The sequence below is a fragment of the Podarcis liolepis genome (genome assembly GCF_965112155.1).
Source record: "Podarcis liolepis genome assembly, chromosome: 7".
Taxonomy (NCBI): Eukaryota; Metazoa; Chordata; class Lepidosauria; order Squamata; family Lacertidae; genus Podarcis; species Podarcis liolepis.
In genome coordinates, this window is record NC_139561.1 from 43427917 (window position 1) to 43451167 (window position 23251).

The window sequence follows — 23251 nt, forward strand, 5'->3', positions numbered from 1 at the left end:
CACAGGTTTCCCCTTCTCTGCTTTTGGGGCTTGGAAAGCAGGCGCTGCTGCCAGCTTTTGGGCGAGCCTTGTTTGCTTTTGCACCATGTATTGCTAGCCTGTGCCACAGACCAAAGCCTGGCCCAGCTGTGGCATATAACGCAGCCTCAGCACTTTCAGGATTTACCACTCCTCTTTTAACTTCCAGGCTGGACTTGAACGATATCCCCAACTCGGTGCGCTTGGTGGCCCCCGACCTTGGGATTCTGCTGGTCTCTGCCATCTGCCTTGGTGTTTGCAGCCGCCTGGAGCCAGCGAGTCACCCATCAGAATCCTGCCCTGAACAGGTGTGTGTGTGTGTGTGTGTGTGTGTGTGTGTGTGAGAGAGAGAGAGAGAGAGAGAGAGAGAGGCTGCTAACCGTTGAGGTGCCTCATCATACCTATTGCAGCACAACACGTTGCAGTAGGGCAGACACAAATGTGGAGAGTGTCCTGTTTGTGTGTTTCCCATCAGGGCAACCGGTTGGCCACTGTGAGAACAGGATGCTGAGCTAGGTGGGTCTTTGGCCTGATCCAGCACCCAGGCTCTTCCAGGTTTTCCTTTCAGTTTTCTAAGGGCTCATCCACACTTCCACTTGCACTGTGCCTAGAAAGCACAGGTCTGAGCTGTTTTCCCCTTGCTCCACACATTTCCAAGGGAGAGAACAGCTGTTTAGCCATAGATCAGAACAGATGGCAGTCCGGGAAAAACCCAAATTACTGTTTGCTTTGATTGAGCGCTAAAGAGAGGCTTTCCCCGGGGAAGCAGTGAGACGAGAGGAAGTGTGGATAAGCCCTAAGTGTGCATTTGCTCTTCTGTCTGCTTCTCCTTTCCCTGTTTTGGGATAGCAGGGTCACCCCAAAACATTTTGCTAACGGAGGTGAAGGACAAGATGGTGCTGCCACCCTCCACACTGGCTGATGGGGAGGAGGGCAGGCTGTGTGGCAAACACTGCCCCCCAGCGCCTTGCCTTCACTGGCTACCTCGCTCTCCCTAATGGTAGGACCGGCTCCCGGTGGGATACAGTGCTCATTTTCTTTCTCCACATTCAGTCTTGCTAAGCTTAACTCAGAGTAGACCCAATGAATTTAATGAATCCAACCTACTCTTGTTCAACAAGCCTTCTGTAAGTGAAACTTAATTGAACGCCACTCTTGCGTTCCAATGATTCTGTGACTAGATAGACCTCTTGGCTCTTCCTTGTGTTCTCATTAGCATCATCCTGCTCTTGCCAGGATTCTTCACGCCTCCTCTCCCCGCCCCGCCCCCCCGCCATTAGCTCCGGAGGAGTGCAGGAGGGGGAGAGACAGAGAGACTGACTTTCCTGGCACCTCAAACTGTGACTCACCCACCTCGAGGGCAGGTTTCCCACATCTGCCCCAGTGGATGAGCGACTTTTGCCGTTCCCAAGTTGCCATAGAGACTCCCTAACAAAACACCGGGACTCAACAGAGGCCTTTCTATGCAGGGCTGCTGTGAGATCTCCGAGGATAAGATTCAGCAGTGGGGGGGGGGCAGCAAGTTGCCACCTGCCTGCTGGCACTTATTGCTGCTTGGCGCCCAATTAGTGCAGGGCCAGGCTCAGGAGTGTCCCCATGCCCTGCCCAGGGCTGAGACAGGCATGGCAAGGAAAGGGTGCACGTGTGTGTCTTTTTGTGTCAAAATCTGATGGGCAGTAGAGCTGGAAAAGAGAAATCAGTGATGTAAAGTTTCCCCAGTGATTGTTAAGTGAAAGGCTTCTCCCCCCCCTTTTTTTTTTTTGCTGATGAAAGGGACTCACATCAGGAAAGTGGGGAAAAGATGGGGCTAAGCAAAGTTGGGAAACCAATAAAACTGCAAGCACATTTGCAAAGCAAAGTAGGGTTTGGTATGGTTTCAAACTGGATAAGGGACCACATGCTGAGATGCAGGAGGTCAATGGCTCTCAGGGTCCCTTCCAACGCTACGATTCTATGATTCTAAGAGCTCTTCGCATGAATGGGAGAGTAGAATAATGGGTGCAAAACAGGAGTGGGGTGCCTTTTTCCAACTCTAGGGCTGCAGTCCTTTATGGGCAACTTTCTGGGATCAGAGGCAAACAGTGGGTGAAGCAATGGACATAAAGGTATTCTTTGTACAGTAGGTCCTCTTTGGCTTCTGTCTGGAGAAGCAACCATCATTATAGGAGTTCAGGGACATATTCCAGCCAGGCAAAAGCACTCAGTGAGGAGTGTGACCTGGGGAAAGGAGGCGTGACTGGAAAGAGGCGGGGCATGGCAAGATCCTGGAGGACCAGGAAGGGAGTCTTGGAGGGCTCCATATGGTCCCTGGGCTTGAGTTTCTCCCACCCCTGGTGTAAAGGAAGATGAGGCAGGAAGTGGAATTGGGAGACTTGAGAGAGAGAGAATTGGAAAGGGAGGGTGCCTCCACACAGCACCTTTTCATGGACTTAGCACTGCTCACGCTTCCAAATTTTTAATAGCATCCACATTATGTAACCCTCATCAAAATGCCATATCCCTAACCCCCATCCAGATTTTCCATTTCTGTGTTAGCTCATTTTTTTGTTATACTTACTGGGTTTTTCACAGAAATGGAAAATCCAGATTAAAAGGGAAGATAATATGAGGTGGCGTTTTGATGGGGATGATGCAGTGTGGATGCTGCTTAGAGCACTCATGTGCAGGTGGCACCAAGTCCCCAATGAGCTGCCACGTGGAAGTGCCTGTAATGTTACTTGCTGTTCTTCATCCCTCAAAATGGCAGGGGAAATACGACCATCCATTCCTTCTCCTTCCATCACGGGCATGAAGTTGACACATTGAATGCAAAGTAGGACTCCTGCGTTTAAAACATTTTATTGTATTTGTTTGTGGAAGTTTACGGACCTCTCTAGTACAGAAGTTTTGGAGCAGTGTACAACATGTTTAACGACACATTATATAAAAATCTTGCTCTACCTATCTATCTATCAAATAAAAACCAAACCTTTCCAGACCAGAAAAATTGAATACCAGGCTGCATTGCTATTCCCCAAAGGCTTGCCTTGAAATAAACTTTTGAAACATCTGCAAACTGTTGGTGCATGTCACACCATATTGATTTCATCTTCCGTTTTTATTTATTTATGGCATTTATATTCCACTTCTCCTCCAAGGAGCTCAAGGTGGAGTACATGGTTCTCTTCCTCCCCCTTTAATCCTGTGAGGTAGGCTAGGCTGAGAGACTGTGACTGGCCCAAGGTCATGGCTGAGCAGGGATTTGAACCCTGGTCTCCTAAGGTCCTGGTCCAACACACTTACCACTACACCACATTGGCTCTCTCCAGAGTGTCAGTGCCACTAAATGTTCTCTATGTAGTAACTGTCAAGCAGACCTTTGGAATACCTGGCACCACCAGGAGGACCTCTGGAATGAGAGAGCGCCCTTAGCACCCCCAGAGCAGGGTGTTTTTTATTAAGCCAAGACAAGCAAACAGAGTGGTGGTTTGGGAGAGGGAAAAAGGGCTGGGCTATTGTTTTCAGCAAGTTCCTCTTTTCTTGGCCAAGGAATACATGAAGGTAATTAACACACAGGAGTCTGCTCTGAGCATGTGCAGAGAGCATTCCCTCCACTATCTTGAACACACTTGGGTTTGGAGAGGGTTTGAAGTCACAGCTTGAGCCAGTGTGGTGTAGTGGTTAAGAGTGGTAATCTGGTGAACCGGATTTTCGTCTCCGCTCCTCCACATGCAGCTGCTGGGTGACCTTGGGCCAGTCACACTTCTTTGAAGTCTCTCAGCCCCACTCACCTCACAGAGTGTTTGTTGTCAGGGAGGAAGGGAAAGGAGAATATTAGCCGCTTTGAGACTCCTTCGGGTAGCGATAAAGCGGGATATCAAATCCAAACTCTTCTTCTTCTAACCCTTTGCACCCATCAGGAACAGTCTTGGGGTCCCAGGCTGGGCCCCTCACTGGCTTCCCCCTGCCATGGGGCTCATTGCTTCTTGGTATGGAGAGGGCATTCTCCTTCCCCCTTCCTATCGCTCCTGCTTTTCCCTCTCTGCCTCTCCCTGCTCCTAGCTTTAGCAAATGCCGAGCTAAAGCTGGAAACTCTGAGGTCAGGCTGCCTTGTGCAGGGCCCTTTCCGCTGGACTCTCCAAGGGGGAGGGGGAATTCTCTGCTTTGTACATTTTCGGCACAATTGATCTGGGCCGGACTTGGAGCCCGTGGCCGAAGTGCGTCCAGCAACGGAGGAGGTGGGGCCAAATACCTTTTCTGTGAAAGCCACATTAGGCTGGAAAATCGCTCGGGCGTCGTCAGGAACCCAGGCTGGGCAGCCAAGAAAAACAGGCCTTTTACGGAATGCGCTTTCCAAAGCGGCTAATGAAACAAACAAGGCCAGGTGGTGGGTCAGGGGGCAGGCGGCAGGCTTGGTGGGTGGGGGGAAAGCCTGGCTCCAGCAGAGAGCTCTGGATGCTCTGCATGTCTCTGGGGAGTTGCTTGGGCCGCCAGAGGCATCCATAGCAGGGCTGGGAGGGATGCACAAACACCATTGCCCCGTCGTCACAAGGCTCATGAAACTGGGAGACGGGTCAACTGCTGCCGGCCCCCGGTGGCTTTACTTGTTGGTTTACAAACAGATATATCACACCTTTCTGTCAATGGTTCTCAAGGCAACTTGTAGCAAAAGTTTAAAAATAGCCAGTCAGTTTAAAGTAGCAACAGCATAGGAATAGCCAACTGGGGTGGGGTACACACCAAATAAGCACAGCCCAAATGACTAAAATGCAATCCTATTTGTTTGTTTGTTTTTGTTTCTGGATTTATGGCTCACTTCCGATGAAGCAATTTAACCATTAAAAAATCATTATGTAACAGCGATTAAGATAATTTCATATCCAAAACAATTCTATGCATAATCTCTCTGTTTGACGGTGGAAGGGACTCCCTTGGAAGGTGGTGGAGGCTCATTTCCTGGAGGTTTTTAAACAGAGATTGGATGGCCACCTGTTAAGGATTCTTTAGCTGGGATTCCTAGGGTCCCTTCCAGCTCTTCAGTTCTACGATTCTATACTGATGTGGAAGGAAGGATCACTGACTTTGGTTCTGGGTAGACCTGCACATGGTTGTGCTGCCACCCAGTTAAATTTAGCACAGGGGATTTCTTCAGAAGCCACGCTCTGGCTGCTGATCAGAAGGCAAGGAGGGAAGCAGGCTTACAGACCACTCGAGGGAGGACCTTTCACATTCCCGCGGCCTCTCCATCCAGTCCCTGGGGGCTGCTGCGGGTGTTACCGTTATTACAGGGAGATCAAGTGTCATTTTGTCCTGATCTTGTTCTCAGGGGAATGTAAGCGATCCCTCTAAGCAGGTTTGTTTTCCCTGGCAAGGCTGTGCTAGGCAGAGATGGGTTGGGGTATCTAATTCCCAGGCCTCAGCTATGCTTCAGTTGCCTCTACAACCATTGCTCAGTGTGGGGCTGGTCCTGTTTCCGCACTCTGCCCTTGCACCCTTCCAAGAAATTACTTCTCTGTTTTAGAGAGATCCGTGGCTCTGCATGGCAGGATACATTACTGGTGTAATATTTTGACATATAATCTCATGAACATAAATAAGCCTGTATATAAGACTGTCCTGTTAAAAGCCTGAGGAGAGCCCTGCTGGATCAGACCCAACCTAGTCTAGTACCCTGCTCCCACAGTTTCTAACCAGTTGCCTTTGGGAACCCCACAATCAGCACCTGAGTGGAAGAGCACACTCTCTCTCTCCCCACTTGTGATAGCCAGAAAGTGGCATTCCGAGACATATACCGCCTCTGACAAATCATGCAGTTACATTTTATTTCAGAGTGCATTCTCTCCCCACCCCCCACCCCCAAAAAAACCCCACAAGTGTGTGCTCAGTTGATTTTGTGCCTCTGCCGTTGCATTGTGCAGAGACAAAAACTGGCCTTCTCTTGATGCTGTTGCTGAATTCTAAGCAGAGTTTTGCGTGTGTGTTCTAAATACCAAGTTATCTGCAGCTCTGGCCCTACTCCATAAAGATCAAGGGTTTAATTTCTCAGTGACTCAACGAGCTTGTCCATCAGTAATGGTTCCCACGCTGCAGCTTTCTGGGTGTGGGTGTTTGTTTCCTCTTCCGGAATTCCACTACTGTACATTTTGCTGCTACCAGTAAGCAACTTAGGGGCCTTTCCAGACTGGTGGGATTTTTTGCCGGTGCATTCTGCAGCATGTCACATGCCGGCGCAATAATAATGCAGTTGTGGTGGATTTATACCAGACCATCCACACATTGTTCCACTTTATTAGTTCTGTGATGCTTCCCCCATGTTACCACATTGTTGCTATGTGGAGGGACACGCCGGAGCTATAGCGTAAGAAAAGCAGGACAAACAATAAACAAACCCCAGAACATCTGCAGTATGAAAAGTTACAGGATTTCAGCAGTAAGTTGTGGGGTATTCCTGCCCTGAAACTGTTGAAGGTGCAAAAAAAGCATTGAAAGAAGAAGAAGAGGAGTTTGGATTTGATATCCCGCCTTTCACTCCCCTTCAGGAGTCTCAAAGCGGCTAACATTCTCCTTTCCCTTCCACCCCCACAACAAACACTCTGTGAGGTGAGTGGGGCTGAGAGACTTCAGAGAAGTGTGACTGGCCCAAGGTCACCCAGCAGCTGCATGTGGAGGAGCAGGGAATCGAACCCGGTTCCCCAGATTACAAGACTACTGCTCTTAACCACTACACCACACTGGCTCGAGGGATTGCATATAATCGCACTGATAACCACAAATCACAATGCATGCACAATAAAACAGATGTCTGGAGAGACTGCAAGACATCCCCCCAGTGCAATTTTCAGAGCAATGCAGCTCTAAAGAAACTGCTGTGGGCTCTTCTGTGTACTGCAGAGGCTTGAGGGCCACATTAACCCTTTGCCAATCCACATGCCAGCATTGGGTTTGGTCAGAAGTGAGTGTGGCCACTCTCCTGTGTATACACACAGGGTGCACGCTCATGCACAGCCCCCTCCTGCTCAAGTGATCTGTGCAAATCAGTTGCTGTCCCATCCCTGCTCATCCACCTAAAGACCAGATAGGAAGCAATTTGCCTCCCCACCTGGATACTGGGCTGGGGGGGACAGATTTAAACCTCTCTCTCTCTCCCCAACCCCATGTCTGCTTAAAAATTACATTTTTGTTGGCACCACTGACTGGAGAAGCAGTAAGCTTTGTGTAGGGGACTGTGTCAGGCTAGTGGCTGGTGAGCCACCCTTGGTGTTGTGGCATCTGGTTTGTAATCACATTTTCCCCCCTTCAGGAAGAAGCAGCTGTGGATGGAGATGAGTCAAAGCCTCCAGGAGCAGCCCATGCACCGGCCGAGGCCTCCCCAAGGCACCAAGCGCGGCTGGCTGCCCGGCTCCGGGTAACTGCACACTGGCTCTTGATGGCCATCGGGAAAATCCTGGCTATTGTGCTGCTAGCGCTGGCAGGTAGGTGTCCAGTGGGGAGCAGAACGGGACTCACCCACATTTAGGGATTTGGGGTGGGGGGAGAGAAATTTGATCTCATTTTGTGTTGAAAGGCTAATCTACCTGATTTGCACTTTCTGAAACAATGTACAAGCCAAAACACAGCTGTCCTTCTACATTTGCACTTCTATGAATTTTGCAGTGGAGTTCTCCAGCAAAGTACAGTCGAACCTCGGATCCCAAACGCCTCCGTTTTGGAACGTTTCAGCTCCCAAATGCCCCAAACCCGGAAGTAAATGCTCTGGTTTTCAAATGTTTTTGGGAAGCTGAATATCCGACACGGCTTCTGCTTGAGTGCAGGAAGCTCCTGCAGCCAATTGGAAGCCGCACCGCGGTTGTCAAACATTTTGGAAGCCAAACGGGCTTCTGGAACAGACTGTGTTCAACAACCGAGGTTTGACTGTAACGCATATTAAAAATCATTTAGGTGAAGCCTAAAAAAAGTATTCAAAGGTTCCTATATTTGGGGAAATACTAAGGGAAATAAGCTTTGCAAAAATATTAATTTGAGGCAAAATTTCATGAAGTGCGTATATTGGAAGAAACTTGCACTGAAATGCTGATAAACATTTTCCACAGGACTTTTTGCATTTTACAGTCAGGAAAGACTCCAAAGGGGATTAAGAAGCTTTTTCTCCCCCGTGCAAACTTTGTACCCCCCCCCCAAAAGGTACATGTAGAAATGGATGGAGACATAGGTGGAGTGTACACATGCCTCTGTTTCTGTGGGAAATAGCTTTGTGCTGGGTCAGGCCCTGCTCAATACAGGAATGCAGCTCACCCCCTCAGTTCCAAAGCAGTTCCTTGCAACCCACTGTATGCCAATAATCTTTGCTGCCTCCTTGTTTGCATCCTAGGGATCACCTTGCCCTCCGCTTTCTCCAGTGTGTACTACTTGCTCTTTGTCGGCCTCTGCACCTGGTGGGCCTGCCACTTCCCCGTCAGCCGCCTGGCTTTCAACACCTTGTGTGTCATGGTGGACGTCTTTGCCGGAGGCCACCTCATCTGCCTCTATGGCTATCAGACCCCCTTCATCCAGAGCGTCCTTCCACCCAGTGGCCTCTGGGCACGGTAAGTGCGCGATAGTTGTGAATGGCCTGGGGGAGGTGGAGAGTAGGATGCCAGGATTGTGTACGTGATGCTCAGTTAGTAGAGCTGTGTGTGGTTTGCAGTGAATCAAGTCCCAATTGCCTAACAGCATCAACTAAAACTCCCACCCCACCCTTCAAAAAATCAGGTTGCTGGAAGAGAACATGCATGTATGATATTTGGTGTACAGTAGGCAACATGGCAGAGGGGGGGCCATCTCAATTAAGCCTGTGTGTGGGGTTCCCCAATCTTGATGCACTGAATGGGCAGGTGGAAGAGCCTAGCAGGCTCAAGGCAGCTGCCAGATGGCTTGACTCTTCCTCTCAACTAAAGCACGAAGATCTCCCATTGCTAGGCAAGTTCGGTGCAAGTTTCACTCTGGGGTGTCCCTCCACTTCCACTCTCTACCCCTTCCAACCTGAGGCAGCAAGGGAGCCACCAGGATCGCCTGGGAGAATCCAGCCCATTCAGTTTCTTTTCTCTCTTTCCAAACATTTTGAAAGTCGAGGAGCCAGACCGAAATGGAATTGGAGCAACCTGGAGACCTGTTTGCAGTCTCCTTTGAACCAGTTTCCCCTTCCCACACACCATTATTGTTGATCTCAGGGGCCCACGGTGCTCTGGGATTAACCACATAGAGCCCAACAGATTGAGAAGGACTCTTAGCCACACCTATGCAACCAGAGAAAAGACTTCCTTCTCTTTGAAAGCCAGGATCAAAGCAGAGAGCTTTCACCTCGGTCTCTTTGAACCTCCTGAGCCTGGACATCTCTGTAAGATGGGCTGCAGGTGTCTGCTGCCCTTTCTATACTCCTTGCCAGGTTTCCCGTGGGAAAGTCCTTTTTGCTGGCCAGTCTGGGGCAGTTTCCCATCTCATTCTTTGCAACCTTACCTGTGGCTTTTGTGGTGCATTGCTAGCAAACAATACATTTGAGAAAGCGAATGCTTTTGAAAACATAGCAAAGAAACATTCACTGCATACCTTTTTTTTACAGCCTTATGAAGTTTCTACCTTGCAAGTCCTTTTGATCCTAGGAGAGGCATGGCATGGAAGAAGTCATGGTTACCAGCATGCTTTGTGGGTGGGCAGTATCTGTCACTAGCCCTGGAGCAGGGAGACAACTTAGTTTCCCACCTTGATTTTTAAGCCTTAGGGCAGCATTTCCCAACCTTGGGCCTCCAGCTGTTTTTGGACTACAACTCCCATAATCCTCAGCTAGCAAGACCAGTGGTCAGGGATGATGGGAATTGTAATTCGAAAACAGCTGGAGGCCCAAGGTTGGGAAACACTGCCTTAGGGTGACCATAGCTCAGGGTCATAGCTCCTGCTTTGTATACAGCAGATCCCAGGTTCGGTCCCTGACATCTGCAGTTAAAACAGGGATGGGGCAACATTGGTGCCCCCCCCCCAGATCTTGTTGGACTCCAGTTCCTGACAGCTCCAACCAGCATGGCCCATGGGAGCTGGTATCCAAAAACAGATGGAGGACTGTAGGTTCCCCATCTCTGGGTTAAAAGCATTGAACAGGTTGCAGGTGGTAGAAACCCCTTACTCCCTGAGAACCTGGAGTGCTGCTGCTAGCCAGAGTGGGCACTGTTGACCTGGTATGCCAGCTTCCCATGTCTCATAAGAACATAAGAAGAGTCTGCTGGATCAGGCCAATGCCCATCTAGTTCAGCATCCTGGTAGCACAGTGACCAGCCAGATGTGTGTGGGAAAACAGCAAGCAGAACATGAGCACAAGAGAGCACTCTCCCCTCCCCTGGCTTCCAGCAACTGGTCCCCTGATAGTTTCCATTTACTGTTTCCAAACATTTTCATGTGTCTTGTCTCCCAAATGGGGAGCCATCCCACCCCTTAAAATTAATAGTTGAGTGAGTGAGGCTTGGGATCTCCAGCATCCATGTGAGCATCAAAATACCAAAGTTTTCTCCTGCTGGCACTGCCAACTAGTGATACTGCCTTCCCCCATATATGTCCACATGGTTCTACAGAACTGGCAGCGTTACAGCTTTGGACCCCTCTGACCAGTGACATCAGGCAGACACCTTCTCTGAACTCCTTCCAGCGCCTGCTAAAAGCATTTTTGTTTAGACAAGGCTATCCAGACATGCAGAATGTTGGCGTGTGTTTTAATTTGTTTTAAATCTATCCCTGATTTTAATTGTTTATTAATGTTCTAGTTAGTTGTTTCCATCTGTTTTTATCAATGATTTTATGGTGTCATTCTTTTCGTAAACTTCTTTGAGATTTTCTTTACAATCAAGGGGTGTATGAATTTTATGAAATAAATAAAACAAAATAAACAAACGAGTGCCAGCAGCTGGGACGGAATCCCCTTGTGAATTTAGCTGTGGTGATTCTGGAGCTGCTTTTGGAGTTGGTCACTAGAGGGGTTTTTTGGGGTGGGGGAGCTGGCCTAACATCTGGGTGTTGTGGAGCCTTGCCACTGCTTTCATCCTCCGTTCCCCTGTAGGTTGTTTGGTTTGAAGGCCATCGTCCTCCACGTGGGCTGTAGCAAGCCCAATGCGCTGCTCCTGAATGTCAGTCTCCCCTGGCCTGTCTACGTCAACCCGGGGATCCTCCTGCTGCTGTATTATGTCCTGGCCACCCTGGTGAAGCTCCGCAGGTCACACTTCTATACACAGGTGAGCCTTGCCAGACTGGTGTTGCTGCCTTTGACTCTGCCTGTCTGGACACTCTCCTCCCTGTTAGGGATGGGGGAGAAATTTGTTTGGCTCAGCTGCCTTGATTTTCTTGCAACAGACCCAGTGCAGAAGAAAGAAAGCTCCAGTGGCATTCTTGGGTGGGTGTTTCAATAACCACAAAAGGGACAAATGGAAATAGGGGCATTTGTTTATGTGCAGTACAGCACTGGTTAAGAGCTCTGACCTGGATCTTTCACATTCAGATATCCAACTTGGCCTTAAACCTCCTGGACAGCATTAAAGAAGGTGCTGTCTCTAAGCCTCAGTCCTCACCAGCTATAACTTGGGGGAGTCCTACTTTGCTCAGTGGCAGAACACCTGCTTTGCATGCCAAAGATCCTAGGTTCGATCTCCAGCATCTCCAGGAAGGGCACAGAGAGACCTCAGCCTGGAAGCACTGGAGAGCTGCTGCCAGTCTGGGTAGATGATTCTGAGCTACATTGAGTAATGGTCCCATTTGGGATAAGGCAGCTTCTTATTTTCTATGAGCCCTTTATTCCAAATCATGAGGACTAGACTATTTTTGAAGGAAGGGGTTCAGTTCAGTGGTAGAGCTATGAAAACTCTGTAGTTATTTATTATTCTGAATGTGACGGTTGTACCTGTGGAAGAAGTTTTGAGCAGGGATCTGGGTGTACTTAGTCCACTCCACGATCTGAAAATCACCCACATATCAATGAGGGGTTGGACTGGTTGGGTTTTTTGCTAGGGACTGGGGAAGCCAGCCCAGGGTTGCCAGGATCATTCCTTCCTTCCACTTAAAATAGCACAGTCCCAGTGGCATTCTTATTTCCTTTATTTTGCTTTTGTAAAAACAAAAACAGAGAGAGGCCTCAAGCACAACATCCGAGTTTCTGGAGCTGGAGAACTGGTCCACAGACCAAGATGGCTTGGCAGAAGATGCTAAGGTGAGGTGCCCACAGGGTGGCTGTGTGAGGTGGCTGGGACTGCTAAGGCTCGCTGGTGACAAAGGGAAAATGAGCCCCCAAAGGCTCAGGAGCCAGGCCTTGAGCAGATGCGGGGCTTGCTACTCCTTGGCACTGGGAAGCGGGGAAAGGAACGAGAACTGCACCACCTCAAACTGCAGGTAGGGAATCATATATATTTTTAATGCCCTCCTACATAGAACCTTTGGGACGCGGGTGGCGCTGTGGTCTAAACCACAGAGCCTAGGGCTTGCCGATCAGAAGGTCGGTGGTTCGAATCCCTGTGACGGGGTGAGCTCCCGTTGCTTGGTCCCAGCTCCTGCCAACCTAGTAGTTCGAAAGCACGTCAATGTGCAAGTAGATAAATAGGTACCACTCCGGCAGGAAGGTAAACAGCGTTTCCGTGCGCTGCCCTGGTTTGCCAGAAGCAGCTTAGTCATGACCTGGAAGCTGTCTGAGGACAAACGCCGGCTCCCTTGGCCAGTAAAGCGAGATGGGCGCTGCAACCCCAGAGTTGTCCGCGACTGGACCTAATGGTCAGGGGTCCTTTTACATAGAACTTTTAAAAAAGCCAAGAGAGAGATGGACTTCCCTTCAAACAGAAAACTAGCACAATTGGGAGCAGACAGAACTATAATTTTTGTCTCTGACATGGTAGCTTTTGTTGTTGTTTGCAGAAATCAATCCAGTGAATATGATTGGTATTATTGTTGCTTTCAGTCCATAAATTGATTATGTCCTGTCCTCCAACTTGTATTGCATTTCCTTTGCATTGAAACAAATGGGGAGGGATAAAAAAACGGCCAGATAATGTATGTAATTAATTGCATAAATTACATAAGCTACATAATTTCACCCCAGTAAACAGTGAGACAAATAAGTTATTGGCAGAAGACGAACTGCAGCAGAACAGAAACAGAGCAGCATGGGACGAATACAGGGCAAGGCGATGTCTTCTTACATGCCTGCCCACAATAGATTGGTTAAGCCTTTAAGGTGCCACAAGATTCTGAGGTTTATCTGCTGTGACGGGTTGACATGGCTGCACCTCTGGAACGTGCCCTCCTTATCCTGATGCTTCCAAGCTCTGAGCTGCTTGCTGAACTATCCAGATGTTGATGCCTGTTGAATGTCCATTTGCCTCAACAATTTTATCCTGCTTTCTTCTACAGCCAATGCTGACTTCTGAGACAGAGGCATCTGGTGCTGATGCTGAGGATTGCACTGTGCATGTCCTTGGGGAGACTGGGCAGCCAGGTAAGGGTTGCAGCTGTGCTCTGGTGAGCCAAGGAGGCTGCAGGGACTGTTCTGCACTGCTTTTTCTGAATTCAGAGCAGTTTGCAAAATTTTCTTCCTACCTACCTTTGTATATTCCTCCCTTTTTGCCAACTTATTCATTCTCTTAACTACACACTGTCTGCAATGGCTGCATAGCACAGGATCAGATGGCGGAAAGGGAACATCCAGCCCAACTGTCCCTTGAAAGGCAGAACCCTCTTGCTCCAAACCCTGCCTGAGCTGATCAGCCTAGCCCAGGGGTCTGCAACCCGCGGCTCCGGAGCCGCATGTGGCTCTTTTACATCTTTGCTGCGGCTCCGGGGCGGATAATAGCGAGGGGAGGAGGCACATTGTGCGCCCCTACACTCCTCACTGTGGCGGGCGCTGTACTGGCTGTGACGTCGCATGGGGGCGGTGCGTGCGTCAGTCACGCACCGTCCCGACGTCACCTTCCCGCCCGCTGTCAGATCGTGGCTCCGGAGATATATTTGTTTTAAATGTCGCAATGGTTTTGCGGCTCCCAGTTGTTGTTTTTTCTTCGGAAACGGGTCCAAGTGGCTCTTTTTGTCTTAAAGGTTGCAGACCCCTGGCCTAGCCTATCAGCCACCCGGGTCTCTGTCAGAGGGTAGTTGCAAAGCGCAAGGAGGCTTGAAGATCAAATGTCTCATTAGATTGCATTTGCATGTGAGCCAAGCCTCCTGCTAAGAAGAGATGGTAAATGATCCCTGTGATCTTTCCCCAGTAGTCAGTCGGAGGGGCTCAGAGTGATCTGGAAGCACCTGCTTGTAGTCATGTGTATCAAGTGAAGCAGATCTGTCTGGGATGGGAAACCCATGTGGAAATTGCTCTGAACTCCATGGAGGAAGGACCATATATCAGTGTAATGCACAGTAAAATATGGTTGGTCAGGTTCAGAATGGAAGCAGAATTCACCCACTGAGTTTTTTTAATGGGAGATAAAGTTATCAGAAGCTGCTAGCTGCAATTCCCCCTCCACTGCCAAAGGCAGTAAGCCTCTGAATGCCAGTTACTGGGATTCACCAGAGTGTTGCTGCTGCACTCAGCTCCTGTTTGTGGACTTTCCCCTAGGACATCTGGTTGGCCATAGTGAGAACACGATGCTGGACTAGCTGGGCCTTTGGCCTCACCCAGCTCCAGGCTCTTGCTCTGTACTTAGTGGAAGTCCGTTCCAGACAAACTGTTTGTTGAGCATTCATAGAATCCTAGAGTTGGAAGAGACCACAAGGGCCATCGAGTCCAACCCCCTGCCAAGCAGGAAACACCATCAGAGCACTCCTGACATATGGTTGTCAAGCCTCTGCTTAAAGACCTCCAAAGTAGGAGACTCCACCACACTCCTTGGCAGCAAATTCCACTGTCGAACAGCTCTTACTGTCAGGAAGGTCTTCCTAATGTTTAGGTGGAATCTTCTTTCTTGTAGTTTGGATCCATTGCTCCGTGTCCGCTTCTCTGGAGCAGCAGAAAACAACCTTTCTCCCTCCTCTATGTGACATCCTTTTATATATTTGAACATGGCTATCATATCACCCCTTAACCTCCTCTTCTCCAGGCTAAACATGCCCAGCTCCCTTAGCCGTTCCTCATAAGGCATCGTTTCCAGGCCTTTGACCATTTTGGTTGCCCTCCTCTGGACACGTTCCAGTTTGTCAGTGTCCTTCTTCAAGCAAACATTATCCCACACTTTCCAGTGCATTTTCCCGACACTTTCCTTGTCACAAAAAGTCCAGTTTTTTGCAGGACCTGCAAATCAACTCTCAACTGCATAACTTGCATTTGCTGTCATGTAACTGAATCTGACCCAAAACATTGAAACAGTCTGGAAGCACCCCCAGTCTTTGCTGCTGGTGGTGTGGGCCCTTGGCTGTACTCGACAGTTCCTGGTGTCCTCAGGTTAAGAGACGGGAAGGCAATGTCCTTCTCTGAGCTCATCCTGAAAACTGCTTTTGGCACTGAGCGTAGGTGTGGGAGTTTGCTGCGTAGGCTGCTTACCTGGCATTAAACTGTCCTGGAATCACCTGGGACTGGGTTGGCATGAGGCAGTGCTTCCTCCTGGTGGTTAGAAGGCAGCACTGCAGGCACAGCACTGCTTCTCTTGCATTGGTAACCTGCCCTGATTTCTTGGGAATAAAAGTGCTCCTTGCAAGCTCATGGCCCAGGTGTGTGTAATCCCAGTCTAGCTCTGGAAAACAACACACAAGGCTGGAGTTTTTCTGACTTTTCTGAGGCCTGGATCCTTCCTGCTCTGATTTTCACATTGCCCCGTCCACACTGGGTTATCTAGCACACAAGAACACCCTGCAGGATCAGGCCAGTGGCTGATGTCTTGAAGTGGTCCTCGAAGACCCTCAGCAATTTTCAGGTGGTCCATGGGGTGAGGGGCGGGGAGAAAGTTTGGGAACCACTGTTGTACCGCATTTGAAGATTTTCTAAAAATTTAAGCGGTTTATAAATGAATGAATGAATGAATGAATGAATGAATGAACAATGCCCTCAAAATCCCTCCTTTGTAGCCACCAGGAAAAAGGAGCACCGCAAGGAGAAGCTGCTGCTGCATTCCCTGGGCCATGTCATCATGAACCAGAGTTATGTTTGTGCCCTCATTGCTATGATGGTAAGAAGCAGGGGCACCTGGGCCATGCACTGGGAGACGTTGGGGTGGAGGGGTCAAAGGAGGACAGCAGCAAGATGCACGGGGGCAGAGGGGGTTGGTGGAAAGAGGGAACAGGACTTGAGAGCTGCTCTTGACGCAGCAAGCACTTAATCACAATGAACCTCCCCCCTGTAGTTTTTGTTTTTTTAAAAGAATTATTCCAGCTGCACCCACTTCTTCCACTTCAGGATACATATGCTAAAATCCTGCAATATGAGATTACAAAACAGGAACTAAAGAGTCGTGCCAGAAGGAGAGTTGCGTAGCAGGCGGATGGAGTGTTTTATCTTTTGCATTTGCATAAGTAATAATTCAGACCCGGAATTTGTCTCTGTGAATTTCATGAGGTTCCCTGCACTGCCAAGTTAATTTCCCATGTGATAGGCATTGATAATGTAAAATCCTGTGGTGGTCCTGGTTGGGTCGCCGTCCCCCCAGCAAAATATCATTATTATTCCTGCCCGTGTGGCCAAGGAACTCCTGGCATCTTTAGCTACTTTGCACAAAGTCATGCATTTATCTCTTTCCAGGCCATGCACCTGCCTTTTCCAGCTATACCAGTTTTCCAAAGCAGCAGACAATGAATTAAAGCAATAAATCTTCAGTAGTGCCATATACAGCACATGGCAGAGACTCTTTTGCTTTCCCTTCCTTGCAGGTGTGGAGCATCACCTATCACAGCTGGCTGACGTTTGTGCTGCTGCTCTGGGCCTGCCTCATCTGGATCGTTCGGAGCAGGCACCACTTTGCCATGCTGTGCTCGCCCTTCATCCTGCTCTACGGCATCGCCCTCTGCAGCCTCCAGTATGTTTGGGGCATGGACCTAGAACCAGAGCTGCCCACCAAGGTTGGCTTTATGCCCCTGCAGCAGCTGGGGCTGGTGCGGTATGTTCACCCCTGTCTGCACCTGGGAGCCAAGGTAGGCACCATTGGTGCACCATCTCTGTACTTTAAGTGTCTGTGTGTGTCTCCAGCCTTTCTCTCTCCTTCTTTTCTGCTTTCTCCCCTCTCTTTTCCCACTGTTGGGGCTCTGTATTGCTGAAAGTGGCGTTGGTGTTGTCCTGTGTCTACCTTTGTGCCACAAGATGCTGAAACAGGAGACTTTCCTCCTGTGGTCCCCAGAGGATGTGATTGTGTCCTTCCATGATGTTCTTGCACAGGAGTGGGAAGCCTGTGGTCCTCCAATTCCAATCAGCCCCAACTCCAATCAGACTCCAACTCCAATCAGCCCCAGCCAACGCAGCCAGTAGGAAGGGATGATGGGAGTTGTAGTCCAGCAATTTATGGAGGGTCACGGGCTTCCAATTCCAGCACAGCCAGCTCAGGACACTGCAGTGATGCTTGTGATTGGAATCAGCACTGATCTGTGACAAAACCTAAGTAAAGGAAAGGCCCTTATTTCCCCAGTTTGTGTTTCCCCCCTGAATTTCCCCCTAATGACTTTCTACACCTGTCCTGTTGTTCTGGAATGGAAACCCAACACTTTGGAGGAAGACTGTTCCCTTGCATGAGGACTCTAACCCACTGCCTCCCCCTCTTTGCCTGCAGATCCTTTTCACCCTGACCTTCTGGCTCCTGGTGAGGCAATTCGTGAAGGAGAAGCTGCTGAAGAAGAAGCAACAGCCTGCCCCCTTGGTGGAGGTGACAGTTTCAGACTCAGGTGAGAATGCAAGTGCCAAGACCAGCAGGTCAGTTGGCCTGTTTTTTGTTCAATTCTTCATAAACAAACTAACCCTATTCTGCTCGTAAACGGGACCCCAGTGGTCCTCCCACCCAGATTACAGACCAGATTGACACCCGTTTAGGTTCAGGAAAGCCTTTGCATCAATTGTGTTTGTGTTTTCTGTATCCTTCCCATGGATGGGCCTGTAAGCAGTTCGTTCCAAAGCATTTGCTGTGCTCTCCAAAACCTAAGTTAAGTTTTGGTTAGACTTTGATATAGCTCAGATGAAGACCCTTGTCTTTGGGACTACATTCCTCCTCAGGCGTGCTATTTGTAATGTGAAAAATACGGAGACTGCTCCTGGGCATGTACAAGTTGCCTTTCCCTTGTGACCCATCTTATAATTATGGGCCAGGATTTCCATCTCAGGAAGGAAAGAACTCTGTGGGATGGGGGTGAAGCTCCACATGCTCCATTCTTGGGGAAAAGAGACTATTCCTTTCCTTTCCCTTGCCCCAAACCGCAAGGATGATGGCCCTGAATTCCAGCTCATGACACTTACTTTGTTGAACAGGGAGTGGGAGAAAAATCCAAGAGAAGCTTGTCTTCCTATCATAATGTGATCTTGAACTTTATGCAGTTTTGTGAGGGAATATCCACATTGTTTGCCAGCACGTATGTGAGTACCCAGATTCTATTATTGCAACCTCACATTCTGAGCCACCCTTTTTATTCTCTCCCCTCTCAGGGCCAGACCACAAGCGAGATGTGCTGAAGATCCTGGGGGCGCACGTGATGGCCTTTTACGCAAAGTTCTGGATCTTGGTTTGTGCCGGCATGTTCATCATCGTCAGCTTTGCCGGACGCCTGGTTGTCTACAAGATTGTCTACATGTTCCTCTTCCTCCTTTGCCTCACCCTCTTCCAGGTTAGGCTGGGTTGGAGAGGCCCCAGGGCCATAGCTTGAAAGAGAGCAGAGGAAGCGGCCTGATACTGAGTCAGACCATTGGTATTCTTTCCAGTGTCCCAAGCAGTCTTTTGAAGCTGCTGGACACTGAACCTGGGAGCTTCTGCATTCTGCTGTGAGCTCTATAGCTCTTCCTTTCAGGAAGAGCCTTGTTCTACTCCCCAAAGATTGTATTGTGAAACCCTAAGATTTCAAGGTGATGCTCTAGTTAAACTGCTGGAGGTGTCCTGGAACATGTCCTCTTTTTGACTACTTAATATTCCCAAAGTTCCTTGGTCTCCCGCTGCTTACTAAGCAGTCCAAGATCTTTTTGCAGTTATCATAAAGTGCTGGCAACTGGTTGGAGTCTTTCTTGTCTCTCAGAATAGTCTCTGGGGGCTTAATTTTGAGCCTGGCAATTACAGGAGAGCAGTGTGGGGGAGCTTTTGACCAGCTATCCTAATTCATCCCACTCAGCCTCCTCATTTAGCCTGCAAGGCCATTTCAGCCAAATTGTGTCCACTTTCCCTGCACCTGATGATGTCAGGTATGGGGCAGGTAACTACACTACTGGAAATGGGTTTGATCAGTTGCAATTGGGGGAGATAATGATCTGGCCTGCTGGTCAGATGCACTTCCCCACCCCTGATGTGGGATATTTCTACTGTTATCTCAGTGCTCTTGTTTAAATTTACAAGGTCCAGGTTCCATGAGGACCACTTGATCGCTTCTATCCATGCTCAGTCACTGAGGTCTTTGAGGGAGTTATTGTTGTGGTCCCCCATGGCTCAAACGCATGGCTTGCATCCCCTAGGAGTCATCTGTTTAGTATTGTGGCACTCCTTCTAGCTGATGTCAGACAGTCCCTCACATGCCTGTTAAAATTCTGGTGATTACTGAAGTCTTTTTTTTTATTACAGCTAACTCACTCTTAGTCTTCCTTTGTTGGATCTCCTGTATACCACTTATAGACTACTGTGATTAAGTGGTATACATATTGCTGTAATAAATATTTTCAGGGCCATACAGGCCAAGGGCTTTCAGTCCTGCTGGGGTAGCCCACAGCCCAGGTTGGCAGACAGTGGAGCTTGTTTCTCTTCCCCCGTGGCACTTGTGAGAGAGCTGTGGCCCTAGAGATGCTTCTGGACTCCAACTCCCATGAGCCCCAGCCAGTATGGCCAGTGGTCAGGAGCGATGGGAGCTGGGGTCCAGAATCATCGCTCCACAGCTTTCTCCACCCCTGGCATGTGACAAGCGAACAACTCAGAGCATTGATCTCTTGTTGCGCCTTTCATTGGCACCCATCACTTTGCCTCCTCTGGGATTTGCCTCCTCTGGAGAACTGGCTGGGGTGTGTGGGTGGAGTATCCTGACACAGGTGGGAGTGCCTTGTGGGTCTTTCTCCTCCCCTGACACCACCACCCTTTTCTCTGCAGGTGTACTACAGTCTCTGGCGGAAGCTCTTGAAGGCCTTCTGGTGGCTGGTGGTGGCTTACACAATGCTGGTGCTCATTGCTGTTTACACCTTCCAGTTCGAGGACTTCCCCATGTACTGGAAGAACTTCACGGGATTAACCGATGAGCAGTAAGTTTCCCCGCACCCTTAGGACCACTGGAGGAATAGGCTCATGGGGGAAATTTGCTGCTCTGGTCTCCAAGAAATCGAGGTCTCTGCTAGCATATGGAAGTCAGGAGAGCTTTGCTGGGCCAGACCAAAGGTTCATCTTGTCCACCATCCTGCTCCTCAGAGTTGTAGAGTGCATGCCTATGAGAAGCTTACCAGGGCATGAAGCCAATATGCTCCCCATCCACACAATGATCAGGAATTATGGGAGTTGTAGTCGGACACCACTGGAAAGCTCTGTCAGATAGAGCGTGGTGCTGATAACGCCATGGTTGCAAGTTTGCTCCCCATAAGGGACAGCTGCATATTCCTGTTTTGCAGGGGGTTGGACTAAATGAATCCTTGGGGTCTCTTCCAACTCGATGGCTCTACGATCACGCAGGGCACGTGGAACTCACTCCCACAGGAGGCAGTTAGGGCCACCGACTTGGTTGGCTGTAAAAGAGAATTACCGTATTTTTCGCCCTATGGAAATCTGTGTGTGTCCTATGGGACGAATACAGGCTTTCGCTGAAGCTTGGAGAGCGAGAGGGGTCAGTGCGCACCGACCCCTCTCGCTCTCCAGGCTTCAGGAAGCTATCAGCAAGCCTGGGGAGCCCACGGGAGTTCCCGCAGGGCTCCCTACGCTGCGGATAGCAGCCTGCCGCCTGGCGCGTGGGGTGTGCTGAAGCAGAGCGCCCCACGCGCCGGGCAGACATCGGCCAGCCCCACAAGCTCGGGGGACAGCGGGGAGGCGGAGCGCCGACATACCGCTGTTCCCCGACCTGGTTTGGTTTCCCCGACCTGGTTTTGGGGGGGAAATAAAGGGGGGGAATTCCTTTATTTCCCCCCAAAAAAAACTAGGTGCGTCCTATGGGACGGAGCATCCTATGGGACAAAAAATACGGTAGATAAAGCCTATCAACGGCTACTAGACAACATGGCTGTGTTCTGCTTCCACTGTCAGAGGCATTGTGCCTCTGGGGGCCAGTTGCTGGGAATTGCAAGTGGGCAGAATGCTGTTTGCAGGCTTCTCATGGGAACCTGGCCAGCAACTGTTAAGAACAGCATGCTGAACCTAGATGGGCTATTGGCCTGATCCAGCAGGTTTGTCTTACATTCACCCTTCCTCAATCCCCTTTTTCCCCAATAAAGAAAACCCAACAGGATTGCACATTTTTCTTGTAGGGAAAGTGTGTCCTTGCATTGTTGATATTTGTGTTTCCACCTTTTTGTAGGTCTCCCGCACCTGCCTTGATCTCCCTGGCCAATGTCTCTTTATATATATGTGCTTTCCCCTCTCCCTCTCCCAGGTTGGCTGATCTGGGCCTGGAGCAGTTCAGTGTCTCAGAGCTCTTCTCCAGCATCTTCATCCCGGGCTTCTTCCTGTTGGCCTGCATCCTGCAGCTGCATTACTTCCACCGCCCCTTCATGCGCATCACTGACCTGGAGCATGTCATTCCGCTGCGGGTCGATGGCTCACACGCATTGGGGTATGTAATGCGGTCCCTCTAACAACAGCCTGTGGTGGTTTGGAGATAGCTCCGTCCATGGACTCCTAAACAGAAAGGAGATGGGGATCCCTGACTGATTTGCGGCAGAGAAGCAAGGCTATCTGGCTCTCAGCTCTCTAGCAATAGCATTAAGTCAATGAAAAAGAAAGTGTGTGTGTGTTGAGAAAGAGGAGCTGCTTTTTCAGTGCACAGCAAGGAAGCCAAGCAATGCAAGAACATTTGTCCCTTCTTGAATTGCTAGCTCAGTCCCTGCTGAAGCTCCCTTTCCCCTGCTGAAACCTCACCACCACCTCCAAAGCCAGTGAGTAGGTGAAGGGGAAGATGTACCGGCTTGGGGAAGAGGGGGGTGTGGTCCAACCACACCAAGCGAGCCGCAGGGTCCCCATCCCTGCTATAGAGAAGCTCTGGCTTAAACCCCTGGCGTCCTGTCCCATACTTGGGAAAGGTTGCCTTTCTGGCGCCAGGAATTTCCCCAGGCTAAACTGTCTGCCCTGAGCCTGATCTTTTTTTGCCACTCCTCTGGATTTCAGGAATGAAGAGGCCAGTGGGAGCCGTGTCCTGCTGCAGCCTGAGGACGGTGAGGCCAAAGACCAGGAACCAGAAGCTGAAGTTGATGCTGCTTCCGAGGGTAAGCAGAAGGTCTTCTCCTGAGGTCAGCAGGCAGTGGGGAAAATAGGCCCTTGAGAAGCACAGAGCTCTCCTGTCCAGAATTTACAATATCCAAGAGGAAAATTACAAGCAGGTTTTCTTCTTCTTTTCCTGTCTCTAAGGTATCTCTTTCTTTCTTTTCCTCCACCCTCTTGTCTTCCAATGCAAAGAGGGCCTATGCTCTCCCCATATCTAGGGCTCTCCTCTCTCCCCACCCAACAAACCACTTTTTGCACATTACAGCCGTGATGTGCCTGTGGAAGAGGATACACAAGTACAAAAACCCTGAGAATCAAACTCATTCAGATGTGCATTTTCCTTTACGGATCACCATTTGAAATCTTGGGCTTTCTCCAGATCAGAATGTCCGCTTTTGTACTGGCCTTTCTCTCTCGGCTCGCTTTCTGTCTTGGGGAGGGCAACAGTAGGCTTGAAAGATACAAATCCAGCAAGGCGAAATGCTCCCAGCTCTGCCTCACTGACCCCTGCCTCCCTCCCCTGTTTTCCCCGCTGCAGAGGGTGTGCCCAGCAAATGGGGCTTGGTGCTGGAACGCCTGATGGTGCTGGGCAGGAAGTTCTCCAGCATCCTTGGCCGCATCCGAGTTTTCGTCCTGCGTCTACTTGAGCTGCACATCCTGAAACTGGTGGCTCTCTACGTCGTCTGGGTGGCCTTGCAGGAGGTGAGGCTGCAAGGGGA

General features: G+C 49.7%; 1 protein-coding gene across 9 annotated transcripts in view; it reads left to right on the forward strand.

Annotated features, from left to right (window-relative positions):
* The window catches only part of PIEZO1 (piezo type mechanosensitive ion channel component 1 (Er blood group)), a 111578-nt gene that overhangs the window by 58983 nt on the left and 29344 nt on the right, over positions 1–23251 (forward strand). For all 9 annotated transcript variants that reach the window (XM_083513465.1, XM_083513464.1, XM_083513467.1 and 6 more), the window contains exons 5-18: positions 188–326; positions 7298–7469; positions 8366–8579; positions 11075–11246; positions 12131–12214; positions 13405–13489; positions 16042–16142; positions 16840–17100; positions 17730–17841; positions 18593–18771; positions 20226–20374; positions 21706–21885; positions 22437–22534; positions 23071–23234. In XM_083513465.1, coding sequence (XP_083369591.1) covers positions 188–326; positions 7298–7469; positions 8366–8579; positions 11075–11246; positions 12131–12214; positions 13405–13489; positions 16042–16142; positions 16840–17100; positions 17730–17841; positions 18593–18771; positions 20226–20374; positions 21706–21885; positions 22437–22534; positions 23071–23234 — 2110 coding nt within the window. The remainder of the gene's footprint in view (positions 1–187; positions 327–7297; positions 7470–8365; positions 8580–11074; positions 11247–12130; positions 12215–13404; positions 13490–16041; positions 16143–16839; positions 17101–17729; positions 17842–18592; positions 18772–20225; positions 20375–21705; positions 21886–22436; positions 22535–23070; positions 23235–23251) is intronic.